Below are 16,496 nucleotides of genomic sequence, written 5' to 3'. Positions count from 1 at the left end.
ATAGCTCGGTAAGTAATTGTCCGATTAATATGAAACCTTGAAAAGGCACATCCTCGGGTCCCCAGCAATATACCTGGCAAGTTAAAAGTATATCGGACCCGTGGTTGTCGAGAAACAGCGGTCACAGACAAACAGACGTACAAACGTACAAACGTACAGACAGAGATTACTGGAATTATAGATAGATAAGACGACCTGGCATGAGATTTCAAAAGGTCGTGGTCGGATTATGACAACTTGGTGGATGAGTTGGGTAGTTGACAATGACAAGTAAATTTGATGTTGGTTCAGGTTTGGATCCAGATCCGGCCTATCAGTGGGATACAAAACGTAAATTGCTCAACCTATTATATTCATACCCGGGTAGTTCGGGTTGGGGAGAGGACCCGAATTCTCTATACGTCACTGTGGATAGCAAATCGCTCCTCCCGGTGGGAAGGCATATTACAAGTCATACTTTCATACACCAATTCTGGGGGAGGTAACCCGTCCGCAAGGACTCGTTCTTCGCTGGTAATGGTTTAAATCACGAACGATAAGACCGCGCGGACACAATTCCAGCCGCAACCTCAACCAGAAAGTTCCCAACCTTTCCCCATAATCGCCTCAATTTAATCTTCCATCAACCATGAACACCGGAATCCATGTGTGTTCGAGTCACTTCAAATATAATTCTCGTTACGAGATTTAAAAAAAAAAAGGTGAAATAAGCAAGTTGGGAAAATCTCGACCCAATATCCGGCGACATGACGTCATTCGTTGCGACAGCACACAGCGTCATGACAGAGCGGCGTCCTCCGAAGGCATCCGATCGCTAAAACATTTACAATTAGCTCCAATCTGAGCAGAAAAGCGAGAAATTCTCCAAATATCTAAATCAGAATATCGAGCCCAATACTCTGACTCGGATGTGTTCATAAAGCTCGTGCAACATTCACCATTTAAATAAACATTCAGGGACGGAGAGAATACGTCTTGCTAAAGTAATGCGGTGCTCGCACTAAGACAAGGGAGCCCGTGGGGTGAACAACTCATACTTACCTGACAGGAGAAATACCATGATCATTAAGGTGGTGTTCTCAGGGCGAGGTCCACCCATTGCACTCCGGGTGGGTTGACCCTTGCGATTTCCCCAAATGTGGGAAACTCGACTGTACAATTTGTGGTAGTGGGGGACTGCGTTCGCGCTATCCCCTGATCTTTAAACTAAAAGCAGATGAAATGGTCACTTTTTGTTATGAGCAGTCGAACATGTAGAACCCTTCATATCATTCACAGACCAGTGCTTGTTTGTCGCGGTACTTTTGCTCCTCCAGTTCTGGGCCGACGACACCCACATTTGCTGCATTGGATCAGCATGACCACAGTTGGTGTGCAGACGAGTTTGGGGAGCGGTGGGTGGGGATGCAAATTCGCGATGTGAACATGTATCGTGTAGCGCCGCCTCCAGGTGGGAGAGGGTATTACAAGTGGCTACCCTTCGCAGTACAGTATTCCTGTCCCTACGTTTTCCAGTGCAGTGAGGTGTTTTGAATTATAAGTAGTAGGCATGCTTTTGCTTCTTGCACAAAGCTAACTAACCCAAAAATACCCTGTATGCTTGCGGTCATTGTCCTGTTGGAACATAAATCTTTGCCGCAGTCTAAGATCTTTTCATTCTGAAGCAGATTCTCCTCAAGGATTTTCCTGTATTTAGTTCCATTTTTTTTTTGTTTGTATACAATATCGAGGCTCGTGAAAGACCTAACATTAATCACACAGAAAGACAAACCGACACATAAAACACATAACATGGGGAGCGGTAGACAAGATGGTGCGAGAGGGGGAGGAACACAAACACAACATCTGAGAGCAGGGACATCGAAAGATCTGTGGGAGGGAGAGGGCTTTTGGGGGGTGAGGGGGGGAGGCATGGGAAGGGGGGGGGGGGTGGGAGAGGTATAAGAACATATGGAGACTGCCAGGACTTCCAGGAAAGAAGTTGGAATTTCAAACAAGGTGGATCTGGGGTGAATTAGTGGGGGTAGAAAAAATCAAGGTTTTGGATGGGGAAAGATACGAGATGGTGGTGAACAGCTGTTTTAAAGACCTGGAGGGAGGAGTGGGATTGAAGGGAGTGTGGGTGTTTGTTCCAGAGGTGGGAGAAAAGAGGAATGAAAGAGTGAAGGTGAGCAGAGAGCCGAGATTTCGGCAGTTTAACCATCAGAGGGTTGCTGGCAGATCTTGTACGACCTGTAGGAATATTTGGGGGACAAAGCACAGAGAGAGCTGGGGGAGCAAGGCCGGAGAGGAGTCGGTAGAAGACAGAAAGACCACCTACCTGTCTGCGGTGAGTGAGTGAAAGGCCCCCGGAGATAGCTTCATCACGGGAGATTCCAATGATTCTGAAAGCTTTGGTTTCCCTTCATTGTTCCCTCTATCCTTACAAGTCTCCCAGTCCCTGCCACTTAAAAGCATCCCCATAGCATGATGCTGACACCACCATGCTTCATGGTAGGGATGGTGTTAGAGGGGTGATGAGCTGTGTGTGCTCAGTTTCTGCCAGACGTAGTGTTCACACACCTTGATTTGACGTGAATACAGAAAGTATTGACACACCTTGATTTTTTTTCAAATGTTGTTGTTACAGCCTGAATAAAAAATGGATTAAATTGAGTTTTTTGGTATGTTGCTGTGCATCTGATGTGATGTGTCTGTGCATCTCATCTTCTTATTCCTCTTTTGATCCTCTGTCGGTTTTTGTCCCTGTGTCTTTTGCCCCATTTATTTATGATCAATTTCTCAGATATCCCTGAAAGTGAACCCATATTCATGGAGAAGAAACTGAACAAAGAACGTTTGAAGCCTGTCCAAGATGTGATTAACAAGATTTAGAGTTATTTATTTTTGTTAAAAATGTATCAAATTTTTTTTTTTTTTAAATAAATTTTTTAATTTATAAAAAAATGTATCAATTTTGTTTTCCAAATATTCCATTATGTTTTCAGAATGTCCGTCCATGTGGGCTAAACCTCATTTTTCTCAGCAACCACGTCCGATTGAGACAAAACTTTCAGGGTAGGAGCGACACCCATGTAAAATGTTTTTGTTATAATTGTGACTTCATAGGTCACGTGGTATGGCAGCCATCTTGGATTAAACACAAATAATTTAAAATATATATCTCAGAAACTGCTGAATGGGAAAATTTGAAATTTGGCACATTGTCAAGTCCTCCCAATGGGGAAGAAAAGCATGATAATGATATCATCGGTGAAGTGGTATACCAGCCATAAATATTTTAATTTAATGCCTTATCCTAAAAATCTGAAATTACATGCACGTGATCTAAGACCCATTTGTAATGAAATGTTAAATTTATGACATCATTCGTCACATATTGGATTTAACCTAAAACCATTTAAAAAAAACATCTCCCAAACCACCGAAAGTGATCGACTCGAAACTTTATGTATGTCATCAACGAGGCATGGCGATTAAAAGTTGATCACAAAAACATCATTGGTCACGTGGTGTGGCAGCCATATTGCATTGATGGAAAATATGAAATAATTATATCTCAGAAACCGCTTATCCTATAGATGTGGAACTTTAACAATTTCATCTAACACCATTGCTGCATATAAATTGGAAAATTATGACTTCACAGGTCACGTGGTTTGGCATCCATCTTGGATAGAAAAACCAACCTTATCCGATCAACACAAAACTTCACAAGCGTGATCACCTACCCACACATATGCAGATTGTACATTTTAGATGGCATATGTCATGTGCTCTGGCAGACATATTACCTTGAAAGCCAATATTAAAAATATTGCTTTATATACTTACAAACTTTATGGACGTACAAAAAGTACAAATTTCTCGAGGTGCTTAAAATTAGCTTGAAAGCCTTCATCCGATCAAAGAAAGTCCTTCTCCGAAACCGCTTCACCGATCAATGTGAAACCTGTTGTCAGGTAAAAATGTGATACTTGAGAACAGCTGAAGGGATTGAAATCAAACTTGTTTATTTTTAGGGAAGTCAACGAGGGCATCTACCATTGTTACAGGCAAGGACTACGTGGAGGCATATTGGTGAAGCAGTCGCATTGCTGTTGACACAACATATATGTTGTATCATAACATATATGTAACATATAACATGACATATAACATAACATAAAACATATATGTTGTTGTATGTTGACACAACATATGTTGTGTGCAAGAAACGAGATGGAAGGGAAGTGGTGTGAGAATGGTGAAGGGTAGGCAGGGACAGAAATACCAGTTTGTGTGGCAAGGGTGCCCGGAGGGCATGAATGGTGTTGGTGTCCTGTTTTCTGAGGAGTTTGTAGACAGTGTGGTGAGTGTGATTGAGTAAGTGATAGGTTGATGATGGTGAAAATGATGATTGGAAAGCTCTTGGTGAACGTCATCTCGGGATATGCTCCGCAGGTTGGCCGGAGCGATGAAGAGAAGCACAAGTTCTGGTGTGCGATAGAGAAGCTGATGGAAAACGTGAAAGATGAGGAAGTTGTTGTGGTAGGAGGTGACCTAAATGGACATGTGGGAAGGAGTATGGACGGTTTTGAGGGAGTACATGGAGGTTACGGATATGGTGTGAGAAATGGAGAAGGTGAAAGGATTTCGGAGTTTGCTGATGGAGCTGATTTGTTGATTTGTAATACTCAGTTCCAGAAAGGGGATAATAAGCTGGTTACATACACGTCAGGTGGGTTGACGACAACCGTTGACGACCTGATGGTGCGTAGGCGAGTTAGGGGGCACCTCCGGGACACAAAGGTGATCCCGGGGGAGGAGGCTGTTTCACAGCACCACTTGGTTGTCTGCGACATAAGGGTGAAAGGTGCGAGGAGAGCTCGGCGGGTGAAGTACCAACCGAGAATGAAGGTGTGGAGGTTGAAAGAGGTGACAGTAAGGGAGGCATTAAAAGAGAGGCTGAGTAGGGTGGAGGATGATGTGGTTGAGCTTGAACGTGGTTGTCAATGAAAGATAGTCTGTTGGGAGCCGTTGGTGAGGTATGTGGATGGACAAAAGGACCACCGAGGCACTCGGAAACATGGTGGTGGGATGATGAAGTTGGAAAGAGGATTGACGAGAAGAGTAAGAAGTTCAAGGAGTGGCAGAAGGCGAAGGGTACGGGAGCAGAAAAAGCAGAGCATGAAAGTTATAAGGCAGCTAAGAAGGCTGCAAAGAAAGAGGTAGCAAAGGCGCAGGAGGCATGTAGGAAAATGTTCGGAGAACGCTTGGATTCGGAAGAGGGTCAGAGAGCGGTATTCAGGATTGCAAAGCAGATAGCGAAAGAGAGGTGTGATGTGATGGGGGTGAGTTGCTTGAAGGACGAAGTGGGACAAATCGTTGTGGACCCAGATGGAATTAAAGGAAGATAGAAAAGATATATGGAAATGCTGTTGAATACAGAGAATAAATGGGATGGCAACATAGAGAGTAACCCAGTTTTGGGACCGGCAGAGAAGATAACTGAGAAGGAAGTTGAGGAAGCGATAAAAGCAATGAAGAGTAGAAAAGCGGGAGGGGCGACGGGAGTTGTGGGAGATATGTTGAAGGCAGCAGGAAGTTGGGGTGTGAAGAGAATGGCAGAGATCTGTAATCTGGTGGTGAAAGGTCGTATTCCAGTGGATTGGGAACTGAGTATCCTCGTCCCTCTATACAAGGGGAAAGGTGACCCTCTGGAGTGTGGCTCGTACCGAGCGATAAAGTTATTGGAGCATGGAATGAAGGTATTGGAAAGGGTGTTGGAGAGGAGGATAAGGAAGAAGGTGAAGATCGACGAAATGCGGTTTGGATTTATGCCAGGGAGAGGAACGACAGACGCGCTCTTTATTGAGGCAGTTGCAGGAGAAGTACATGGAGAAGAGGAAGAAGTTGTTTCTTGGGTTTCTTGATCTGGAGAAAGCATTCGATAGGGTTCCACACGAAGTATTGACACGGGCATTGAGGAAGTTAGAAGTGGAGGAATGGTTGATCAGTTGTGATGGCAATGTACAAAAGAGCACGCACAGCTGTAAGGACGAAGGACAGGAAGAGTGGTGAGTTTGAGGTGAAGGTGGGAGTGCATCAGGGGTCAGTACTAAGTCCACTACTATTTGTAGCTGTGATGGAGGTGCTGGCTCAGAACGTAAAGGAGGGTTAACCGTGGGAGTTGTTGTATGCAGATGATCTGGTGTTGATTGCGGAAAGTATGGATGGACTGAAGGAAAAGATGAACAAGTGGAAGGAATGTATGGAGACAAAAGGTCTGAAGGTGAATATAGGAAAGACGAAGGTGATGGCAAGTGGTAAAGCATGTGGTGAGGTGGAAAGAACTGGGAAGTGGCCATGTGCTGTGTGCAGGAAGGGTGTTGGAGTGAACTCCATTCAATGTACAATGTGCGCTGAGTGGGTACATCAAAAATGTAGTGGTCTGAGAGGGTCATTAACCAGTGTGGCAGCTACATGCAAATGTAAGGTGTGCACAGAGGGAGCTGCAGATGGAGGAAATGTTGAGTTGGATCTTGGAGACGGCGTGAAGCTGGAAGGTGTGAAAACATTTTGCTACCTCGGAGACATGCTGAATGGAGAAGGTGGATCAGACTCGGCAACGGTTGCTAGAGTGAGATGTGCATGGAAGAAGTTTCGGGAACTGAGTGGCGTGCTGATGAGGAGGGGAGTGTCATTGTAGCTGAAGGGAAAGGTGTATGCTGCATGTGTGAGAAGTGTTATGATTTATGGGAGCGAGACATGGGTCATGAATGTAGAGCAGCAACGAAGGCTGGAAAGGGTGGAAATGCGAATGGTTCAGTGGATGTGCGGAGTGTCGTTGAGAGAGAAAAAAAACAAAAAAAACACCTTTTCGAGGCCATTTTTTCCCCGCAGAGCAGGGGTTGGCCTTTTTTGGGCACCGTGGTCCCCTTTTTTGAAGCAATGTTTTACGGCCGGATGCCCTTCCTGCCGCCAACCCTGTTAGTCGCATCTTGCAACACACAGGGAATTACCAGTGAACTGGTACTCAATTTGCCGACCTCGGAAGGATGACAGGCTGAGTCAACCCCCCTGGCGTTAATTCAGCGATTGACCGGGATTCGAACCCAGGATGCTAGGATCCAAAGCCGGCACCCTAACCGCTAAGCCAACACCAGGTTAGGGTTGTTCCATACATACATGGTGGAAAAACAAATAAAACACTTCAGTGTTGGTGGGGGAGATCTTCAGTGTTGTCGCGATAATAAATCTCATTTGCTTGTTAATGCGAGCAGGGAAGATTAAAAACGATAAAATTCGCCAATTGAAGGCTGCAAAGAGAGATCAATTATATTTTGCTTTGTGTCTCATAGCTTTGCTCTAATGAACGTAGAGCAGCAACGAAGGCTGGAAAGGGTGGAAATGCGAATGGTTCGGTGGATGTGCGGAGTATCGTTGAGAGAGAGGAAGACAAATGATGAATTGCGAAAGATGATGGGAATAGAGCCTGTGATTGATGCTGTGAAGAGGAACAGGTTGAGATGGTTTGGTCATGTGTTGAGGAAGGATGAAAGTGACTGGTTGAGAAGAGTGATGGAAATTAATGTAGAAGGAAGTAGAGGACGGGGAAGACCGAGAAAGACTTGGCTAAAGATGGAGGAAGAAGAAATGCGGGCAAGGGGGTTAACAAGGAGAGATGCAGAAAATAGGGCAAAATGGAGAAGATTGTCATGGGGACCGCAAGGCTAACCCCCGCTCTAGCAGGGAAAATGGCCTTAAAATGCATGTTTTTGTTGTTGTGTAGTCGCATTGCTGTAGTTACCCTCGCCAGAGGAAGAGGGTATTGCATTTGAGTCCGTTTGTTTGTCTGTTTGTTTGCACAGAATAAATATGATTTTCTCTGCAACCGTTGGTCCGATTGACAGGAAATTGTCACCATGGGTACGCCTCCTCCTGTATAATTTTTAATGATAATTATGACGTCGTAGGTCACGTGGTATGGGCGCCTTCTTGGAAAAACCGAAAAACTTTGCATTTCTATATCTCTTAAAGCACTGCATAGAAAAAAATTGAGACATGGCTCATTGTAAAGAACTCTCCAAGGGGAATAACATATGTTAATGATGATGTCAAAAGTTCCTCCATTGTGATGTCATAATTTGACAAGTAAAAAACTTCATCCGATTCAGACGAAATTTCCTGAGCGTCATCTATGGACAAATTGGTGGAGAAAAAATAATAATGACGTCATTGGTCACGGAGTTCGGCCGCCATACTTGTTTTAACACAAAAGCCTTAAAAAAAACACCAAAAACATGTCCTGCCGAGGGTCTGCAATCTCTGATTGCTCTTTCTTGTTTAAAATGTTTTTATTACTTGTTTCTTTACTTTGTTTTACAAATATATATGGATGTTCTACTACTGATTTACAAATGTTGTAGTACAAATTTTATAGATGTGCTCACATTGCAATGGTACTGTACATACTTTATAGACGATCTAACATTCTAAACAGTACACACGGGCAAATCAAAGGAAGCGCAAAGCACCCCTCCCCTTTATATGGAATGGTTTCTCTCTATGTAACTTCAACACAGGGATTGGAAATTCGTTTCTCAGCTTCTACTGGATGAAATTGGCTGCAAGTTTCAGAAGTAAATGTTTTGTACATCGAGGTATTATGTTCCAAATTTCAGCAACGTCCGTTTTTTGTTTTTTTTGTATACAACATCGAGGCTCGTGTAAGAGCTAACATTAATCACACAGAAAGACAAACCGACACATAAAACATATAACATCGGGAGCGGCAGACAAGATGGGGAGAGAGGGGGAAGGACACAAACACAACATTTGAGAGCAGGGACCGAGAGACATGGAGACATCGAGAGATCTGAGAGAGGGCGAGGGCTTTGGGGGGGGGGGGGGCATGGGAAGGGGGCGGTGGGAGAGGTATAAAACATATGGACACTGCCAGGACTTCCAGGAAAGAAGTTGGAATTTCAAACAAGGTGGATCTGGGGTGAATTAGCGGGGGTAGAAAAGATCAAGGTTTTGGATGGGGGAAGATAAGAGATGGTGGTGAACAGCTGTTTTAAAGACCTGGAGGGAGGAGTGGGATTGAAGGGAGTGAGGGAGTTTGTTCCAGAGGCGGGAGAAAAGAGGAATGAAAGAGTGAAGGTGAGCAGAGAGCCGAGATTTCGGCAGTTTAACCATCAGAGGGTTGCTGGCAGATCTTGTGCGACCTGTAGGAATATTTGGGGGACAGAGCACAGAGAGAGCTGGGGGTGCAAGGCCGGAGAGGAGTCGGTAGAAGACAGAAAGACCACCTACCTGCCTGCGGTGAGTGAGTGAAAGGCCCTCAGAGATAGCTGGTGTTATTTATTCAGGATGAGGCTTGATAAAGTATGCCATCCATCAGGAACAATGTTAAACCGGTGGACCTATCCTACTCGCATTAGTTTGTGGATGTCAAAGATCCCATGGTGTATTTGAGGAAGAATAGGTGAGTCATTACACTGGCATCCTGAAATTATAAATTCCTGCTCGAACCACCTTCAGTCAAATGTCTGGCCTGTAGAATCGGTTCGAGAAAGACTTGGGCCAAACATCTCTACCCAGCCAACCCCACTAAAAGGTGGGGATAATTGGAGCTGTTAAAGAAGAAGTGGATTTGTTCAAAACAAACTACAAAATGACTTACAATGTCAGACATACAAGCAAGTTTTTGTATTTATTCATTTTTATTTTCTTTTACCTTTTTTTTCCTTCTAACATTCCCTTAGCCCCTTACCGAGAGTGGATTTATGCCTTGTTTGGGGCAATTTATATTAAAAAAAAAAAAAGTATGGACACGCAAATACAGCAGTCGTGATGCCCTGATTTGGGTTTTCTCCAACTCAGCCCACCCACACTTAATACACATCTGTTAAGCTGTACTTTCTCATTCATTCTGAAAGACAGTGTTGTTTTTGAAAACATTTTCGAAAATGCAATTGCAAGTTGAAGAGAAAACAACAAAATACCATTCAAAAATTCTGTGTGAAGTTGTGAGGAACGGACATCAGCCCGTAAGGTAGAGCAGTACTCCAATACAAGTGAACATTAACTGTCAATCCTTATGTGCATGTAATAATGATAATGTGAATAAAATTACAACAGGAATTTGAGTGGATGTCTGTCGAGAGGAAGCATTCACCAATGGGAAAGTCCGATAAGCTCTTCACAAATTGGTATGAAGAATCAGCTGACAAGACCTGAAAAAAGATAAAGATGGTAATGAATGAAGAAGCAATATTCAGGGTCAATCTTGTTGCATACCGGGGAGGTGGGAGTGGGGATTCGGAGGTGGGGGCTAGGAGGGGGAGGGGGTGAGGGGGGGTAAGGGATGGCAGCGGGTATCTAAATTAAGAAACAAAAAAGGATGGGAATGGATAAAAGGGAGGAGAGTAGGACAATGTGGAAGGAGAGGAGGATATAAAGGAGGTCGGAGTAAAGGAAGGAAAAGTGTGGCCTGTTCATGGCATACATGAGAGTGTGGATGAGGACAGTAAATATTCCATGATTTTTGCATAAATAAACAAATATACGCCTCTTAGCAAATAAGTGCAAAATAGACCAAATTGAATATTTGCAAGGCCGACTTCGAAACGGGTAACAGACTTTGTGGTTAAATACATGAAACATACCCAAGAAGTCATCCATCAACGAGCCAATGGCAAACTGTAAAATAATTAAAAACAGCAAAATTAATTAATACCTCCAAAAAGTGGATTTTGTTTATTTTATTTTTTTAAATGCAAGGATTGCCTTCCGAATGAATCACTCACGATATCGTTTTTATCTACTCTTGTTCCAACGATTTTCAGCCGGATTTCATCGTCCTGCTGGATAACGATGTCCTACCGCAGATCATAAAAGGAGAGTCCAGTTGAGTAAAGGATTCTGGACATTGCAAGTTCATAAACTGAGAGACTTGGCATCATAACTCCAAAAAACACAACTATGTAAATCTTTGGTGCTTTACGCGTCCAACAGTGAAAAATTTTGTTTTTTTAGCTTTGCAAATCTTACCTCGTCGCCAGTTTTGTAGCAAGGGGGGTTGGAATTCGGATCAAATTCCATTTCTGATGGAATGGACTGCCGGAAGAGAGGAGATAACCCATCATTTATTCAAACAAATACACAACAAATCCACACAGAAGTAGAAATACAGTAATACCCCGGTTTACGTCGAGGATGCGTTTCTGAAAAGTGCGTGTTTTTTTTGTATACAACATCGAGGCTCATGAAATAGCTAACATTAATCACACAAAAAACCGACACATAAAACATATAATAAGGGGAGCGGTAGACAAGATGGGGAGAGAGGGGGGAGCACACAAACACAACATTTGAGAGCAGGGACATCGGGAGATCTGTGGGAGGGAGAGGGCTTGGGGGGAGGAGGCGTGGGAAAAGGGGGTGGGGGGGAGGAGGCTGGGAGAAGTGTAAAACACAAGGACACTGCAAGGACTTCCAGGAAAGAAGTTGGTATTTCAAAAACGTGGATCTGGGATGAATTAGCGGGGGTAGAAAAGATCAAGGTTTTGGATGGGGGAATATAAGAGATGGTGGGGAACAGCTGTTTTAAAGACCTGGAGGGAGGAGTGGGATTGAAGGGAGTGGAGGAGTTTGTTCTGGAGACAGGAGAAAAGAGGAATGAAAGAGTGAAGGTGAATAGAGAGTCTTGATTTTGGCAGTTTAACCATAAGAGGGTTGCTGGCAGATCTTGTGCGACCTGTAGGAGTACTTGGGGGACAGAGCACAGAGAGAGAGGTGGGGGAGCAAGGCCAGAGAGGAATTTGATGAATAGCGAAACGACGTCAATCAAAACTATTTTTATCATAAGAATTAATGGAATAAGGGGTGGATGCATTCCTCGCGTCACCGCTTCACCTGTTACATTTCCCTTTTTACCTGTGATAATACCCTTTTTTTTGGTTAATGAAAGTTATATTCAAATACACGTAGATATAAATAAAATAAATAATTACCAGAGATCTATTCCTATAAAAGACAAAAATCTCTGTTTGTGTTCTATGCACGGCCACATCGTTTAAGTTACAAACTCCAAACTGAGGGTACCAATACAACGTTGTGTGGGGAATAATAGGCTATGTGGCCACGGCCTCACGTTGATGTGTGAGGGGCTGAGGGGGGGGAGCTAAATTATCTAGGTAAATGTGCACCATGTATTACAATACAAGAGGGTATTACAATATCCTTTTCAACCAGGACAACGCTGAGGTTAAAGCACTCTTCGCACAGGTAAATTTGTCCTTCCCTCCCCCTTACCCTCCCTCATGCTGTCCCCTCCTCCCTTCCCCTTCCTCTTATCCGCTCAACCCTTCCCTCCCACCCCTCCCCCCCCCCCCCCCACCTTGGGCAACGCCAGGTACTTCAGGTAGTATTTAAATAAAAAGAAACCTTTTTTGGAAGTGGTCAAACTTGGCGGTACCTCTTTTTTTCTTCCTTCAAGGAACGTCGACATTTTTATAAATGGTACGCACCGTAGCTGGAGGCAAACCTAATAACCCAGTAACATCAACGGCACATTCAACCAGCACCAATTTGATGAATAACATCTAATTTCACTTATACAGTAACACATTTACAATGCCTCTCAGCCAATCTACAGCAAAGTACATTAATTTTTGCACGAAGTAGATAGAGTACAGTAGATCTTTCAGAATTTTTGCGCTCTTCCGATTTGGTACTTTAGCGATGTATTCTGGCGTGATTATCAGTGTTGTAAGTTCTGAAAACGCCTGTGAATACAAGTTATGGCGTTTAAAGCGACGTAAGTGCGAGTTGGGGTGATGCAAGTCGGGTTGTTGTGTTAATCACGTGATGACACGTTGCGAAACAACGAAAAAGGGGACATAAATCGGGGTATTACTGCAGTTGCAAATTCCTGCAAAGTGTAAACGTCACTGGTGTCACATGGTGTATATGAAATGAACGATCGTTTTAAGGCCATTTTCCCCGCTGGAGCGGGGGTTAGCCTTGCGGGCCCCATGACAATCATGGTTCCCTGTTTGAGGCAATGTTTTTATGGCCGGATGCCCTTCCTGGCGCCAACCCTGAGTCGCCTCTTACGATGCGCAGGGATACGGTGTACCTATTCTAAATCGGGGTACACACCGTGATCATTCATCCCAGCAAGCTGGTACTCAATTTGCCGACCTCGGAAGGATGACAGGTTGAGTCAACCCCCCTGGCGTTAATTTAGCGATCGACCGGGATTCGAACCCAGGATCCTAGGATCCCAAGCCGGCACCCTAAAGCATAAGTCACATTTGCTCTACGGCTAGGATACGGCGGCCGTACCCCCCCCCCTAAATTGACAGAAACGTGCGGCGGCCGCAGAGTTTCTGAGGTGGCCTCAGGGTGGCCCTAAGGCGTATGGCTATCTTTTACAGGCCGTAGGGGTCGCCGTGGAATTATAGCACGGAGTTATAACTTTTTTCATTTCTAGGTCGGCCGTAGCAATTCGACAAGCCGTAGCCATGACAACTGTAAGTGCTGTTATACATATGAAAAAGAACTGGTATATATACCCACTCGTTACCGTCCGTCTGCCCGCACGTTCGCCTTAGGGCCCCCCTGCGGTCACCTTGAGGCTACCTTGCGTCTGCCTTGAAAATTATATGGCCGCCGCAGGGACGCCCTAAGGTCACCGTGCGACATCAAATCAAAGACCGTACGGCACCCCCACGTTTTCGGTCTCCACAATTTCTAAATACCCCGTGCGGCTACCCGAAAAATAAAAACATATGTGACTGCTACATTGTGTGACCGTGGAAATACTGCGGCCGCCCTATAATTGCTAGTGGCCGTAGATTTTTTAGACCCTACGGCCGCCGAGCCAAATGTGACTGAAGCATAACCGCTAAGCCAACACCAGGCTATGGTGTAAACGTCACTTTTTAAAAACCCAGAACCAGGAGGAGCGCATCCCTTTCAGGTACTTACATGCCTGGAGATGAAGCACGACATTGGTCCAATCTCTGTGAACAGTCCAACCTGAGAAAACAGCACCAAGAAAATCAGCATCATGACAATTTGTACAATCATGACGCAACAAAACTTACACGATACGAGATGCAGTTTATAAACAAAGCCGCACGCCGTAACCGTCATTTTCCTCAAAACTTCCAGCCTTAACGAGAGTATCCAAACCGGGTGTTTTTTGTCCCTGCCCTTACTTTGTTGACTTGCGTCACCACAGCATCCACAACCTCTCCTTTAAATGGCCTGAACACGATAGCTCTGTACTTCACCGGGTAGAGCACAAAACCACGGCCCTGCTGGATCGTTCCTGCACCGATGTTGTCAATGGTCGTAACCGCAATTACAAAGCCATACCTGGGAACACACGCACGACGTCGTGAGGGGGGGACCGCTCAAACGAACACCGATGTCGTAGTACTCGATGGACGTGATTCAATCTCCTCGCTAAGTCACAGGCCGACGCTAAAATAAAATAAATAAATACTGTCAAATTCACCAGGAACTGTAGTCGCTGTTCAATTTCCATACAAGTGCTGGTGGTGGGCATTAAATATCACGTGGGACCTTTCAAAAAAAGCAGGACACCACCATCGGGTCAGCATTCTACATTGCTGCCATGACCAGCACGGTGTGGTGCATCGGCCACACACCTGCGACCGCAGACGTGATGGAAACCAGCAGCCAGTTTTGCATAAGAATATTCATTACAGTAGTTGAGGCCCTTGGCATTATTTTTATGGATCGTTCTGTTGCAGGAGAGAAGTATTAGTATTAAATGGTTCTTTAACTCAAAACTCACTTTCCAGTGCACGTTCCCTCCACCTCGGTGAACAACTTCTGTTTTACCGTGTTGAGCAGGTTTGGCCCAAAGTAACGTGGATGGAGAAGAATCTCATGTTCCAGAGATATCTGAAACAGAAATGCACGTGGGGACCTTCATTAGGTACCAGACTTGGTGGCGTAAGGTGTAGAGCATCTACCTGGTAAGGTTAGCGCAAAAACAACCATAGGTTGCCAATCATTGCTTGCCTCCTCCTGCTTTTAAGTTCCTTGTGTTGTAAGGGTCTACCACTACTACCGCTGCCACTACCACCACTACTACTAACACTTCTACCACTACTGCTACTCCTGCCACCACCACGACTCTTACCACCACCACTACTACTACTACTACCACTGCTACTACTGCCACCACCACTGTCCACTACTACTAACACCTTACCACTACTGCTACTCCTGCCACCACCACGACTCTTACCACCACCACTACTACTACTACTACCACTGCTACTACTGCCACCACCACTACTACTAACACTTCTACCACTACTGCTACTCCTGCCACCACCACGACTCTTACCACCACTACTACTACTACCACTGCTACTCCTGCCACCACCACGACTTTTACCACTACCACTACTACTACTACTACCACTGCTACTACTGCCACCACCACTACTACTAACACTTCTACTACTACTACCACTCCTACCACTACTAGCTACTACCACTGCTACTCCTGCCACCACCACTACGATTCTTACCACCACCACTACTACTACTACCACTGCTACTACTGCCACCACCACTACTACTACTACTACTACTACCACTTCTACCACTGCTACTCCTGCCACCACCACCACTACTACGACTCTTACCACCACCACGACTACTACTACTAACTACCACTACCACCCCAATTGGCCTTCATTTCTTGTGGGGTAGCATGTTGGGGGGAAGTTTGGCCAGTCATCCACGAACCGACTGACAAGGCCTAACTCAACTTAACGAGTTGAATAAACCTCATAACAATGTTCCATTGGACCAGTCGATCGTGGTGCGAGTGTATCCATCCAGTAATGGCCGAGAACGTAATGTCGACTCATTAAGAACTTTCGTCGTCACACGAAAGGTGAACCTCGATGAGCTGCACACTACTCTCCGTGCACCTTTAGTACGGTACCGTCACACACCAGCAATTCACATTCGGTAATCTCTCATAATACACGAAAACGTTTGCGTTAAAATTATTACATTAAAAGGAAGAGGGAAAAAGCCCAAGAATCAAGATATTCTCACATGGTAAAACATATTGATGCTTCCAGTTCCAGGATGTTTGGGCACTCGCCACTCAGTACATCCGGGTTAGCAGGTTTCAATTACTTAAAATCGCTAATTCTGTAACCGTTTGGTCGTGGTGTGTTCGATACATTCGGATTTGTCAATAACTCGATGATCTCGTATCGCGATTGAAAAACACTGACAGGAATCAAGTTTCTCCGCTTTTATAATCTTGGTTCAATCAGTTACTATTTATTTTTTTTCAAAGAAGGTATGATACATATGAAAATTTACTTTAATAAACAAAAAAAAACCAACTTTATATCCCAAATGTAGCATATATTATATTATTATATTTACTTTAACAGAATATAACCAAACGACAAATATTTTTAACAACACACCGC

General features: G+C 44.5%; 1 protein-coding gene and 1 non-coding gene across 3 annotated transcripts; one reads left to right on the top strand and one right to left on the bottom strand.

Annotated features, from left to right (window-relative positions):
• The first annotated feature begins 1,033 nt into the window (after nucleotides 1–1,033).
• On the top strand, nucleotides 1,034–1,197 carry LOC137435828 (U1 spliceosomal RNA). The gene has a single exon (XR_013624650.1). It is a non-coding gene; the product is annotated as a U1 spliceosomal RNA (small nuclear RNA).
• An 8,490-nt stretch (nucleotides 1,198–9,687) lies between these two features.
• On the bottom strand, nucleotides 9,688–16,339 carry POLR2G (RNA polymerase II subunit G). 2 transcript variants are annotated; one of them, XM_068128172.2, is made up of 8 exons: nucleotides 16,108–16,339; nucleotides 14,822–14,931; nucleotides 14,217–14,376; nucleotides 13,984–14,034; nucleotides 11,041–11,106; nucleotides 10,797–10,868; nucleotides 10,656–10,689; nucleotides 9,688–10,223 (listed from the first exon to the last, which is right to left on the bottom strand). In XM_068128172.2, the coding sequence occupies exons 1-8, from the start codon at nucleotides 16,117–16,119 to the stop codon at nucleotides 10,210–10,212; spliced, it is 519 nt and encodes a 172-aa protein (XP_067984273.1). In that variant the 5' UTR covers nucleotides 16,120–16,339; the 3' UTR covers nucleotides 9,688–10,209. The 2 variants fall into 2 exon arrangements, with proteins under 2 accessions (XP_067984273.1, XP_067984272.1); XM_068128171.2 differs by having other exon boundaries at nucleotides 15,831–16,131.
• Nucleotides 16,340–16,496: the final 157 nt, after the last annotated feature.

The sequence above is a fragment of the Myxine glutinosa genome, chromosome 9 (genome assembly GCF_964187855.1).
Source record: "Myxine glutinosa chromosome 9, kmMyxGlut1.1, whole genome shotgun sequence".
Lineage (NCBI taxonomy): Eukaryota > Metazoa > Chordata > Myxini > Myxiniformes > Myxinidae > Myxine > Myxine glutinosa.
Note: the sequence above shows the minus strand (reverse complement) of the source record. Positions and strands in the feature narration are given on the sequence as shown.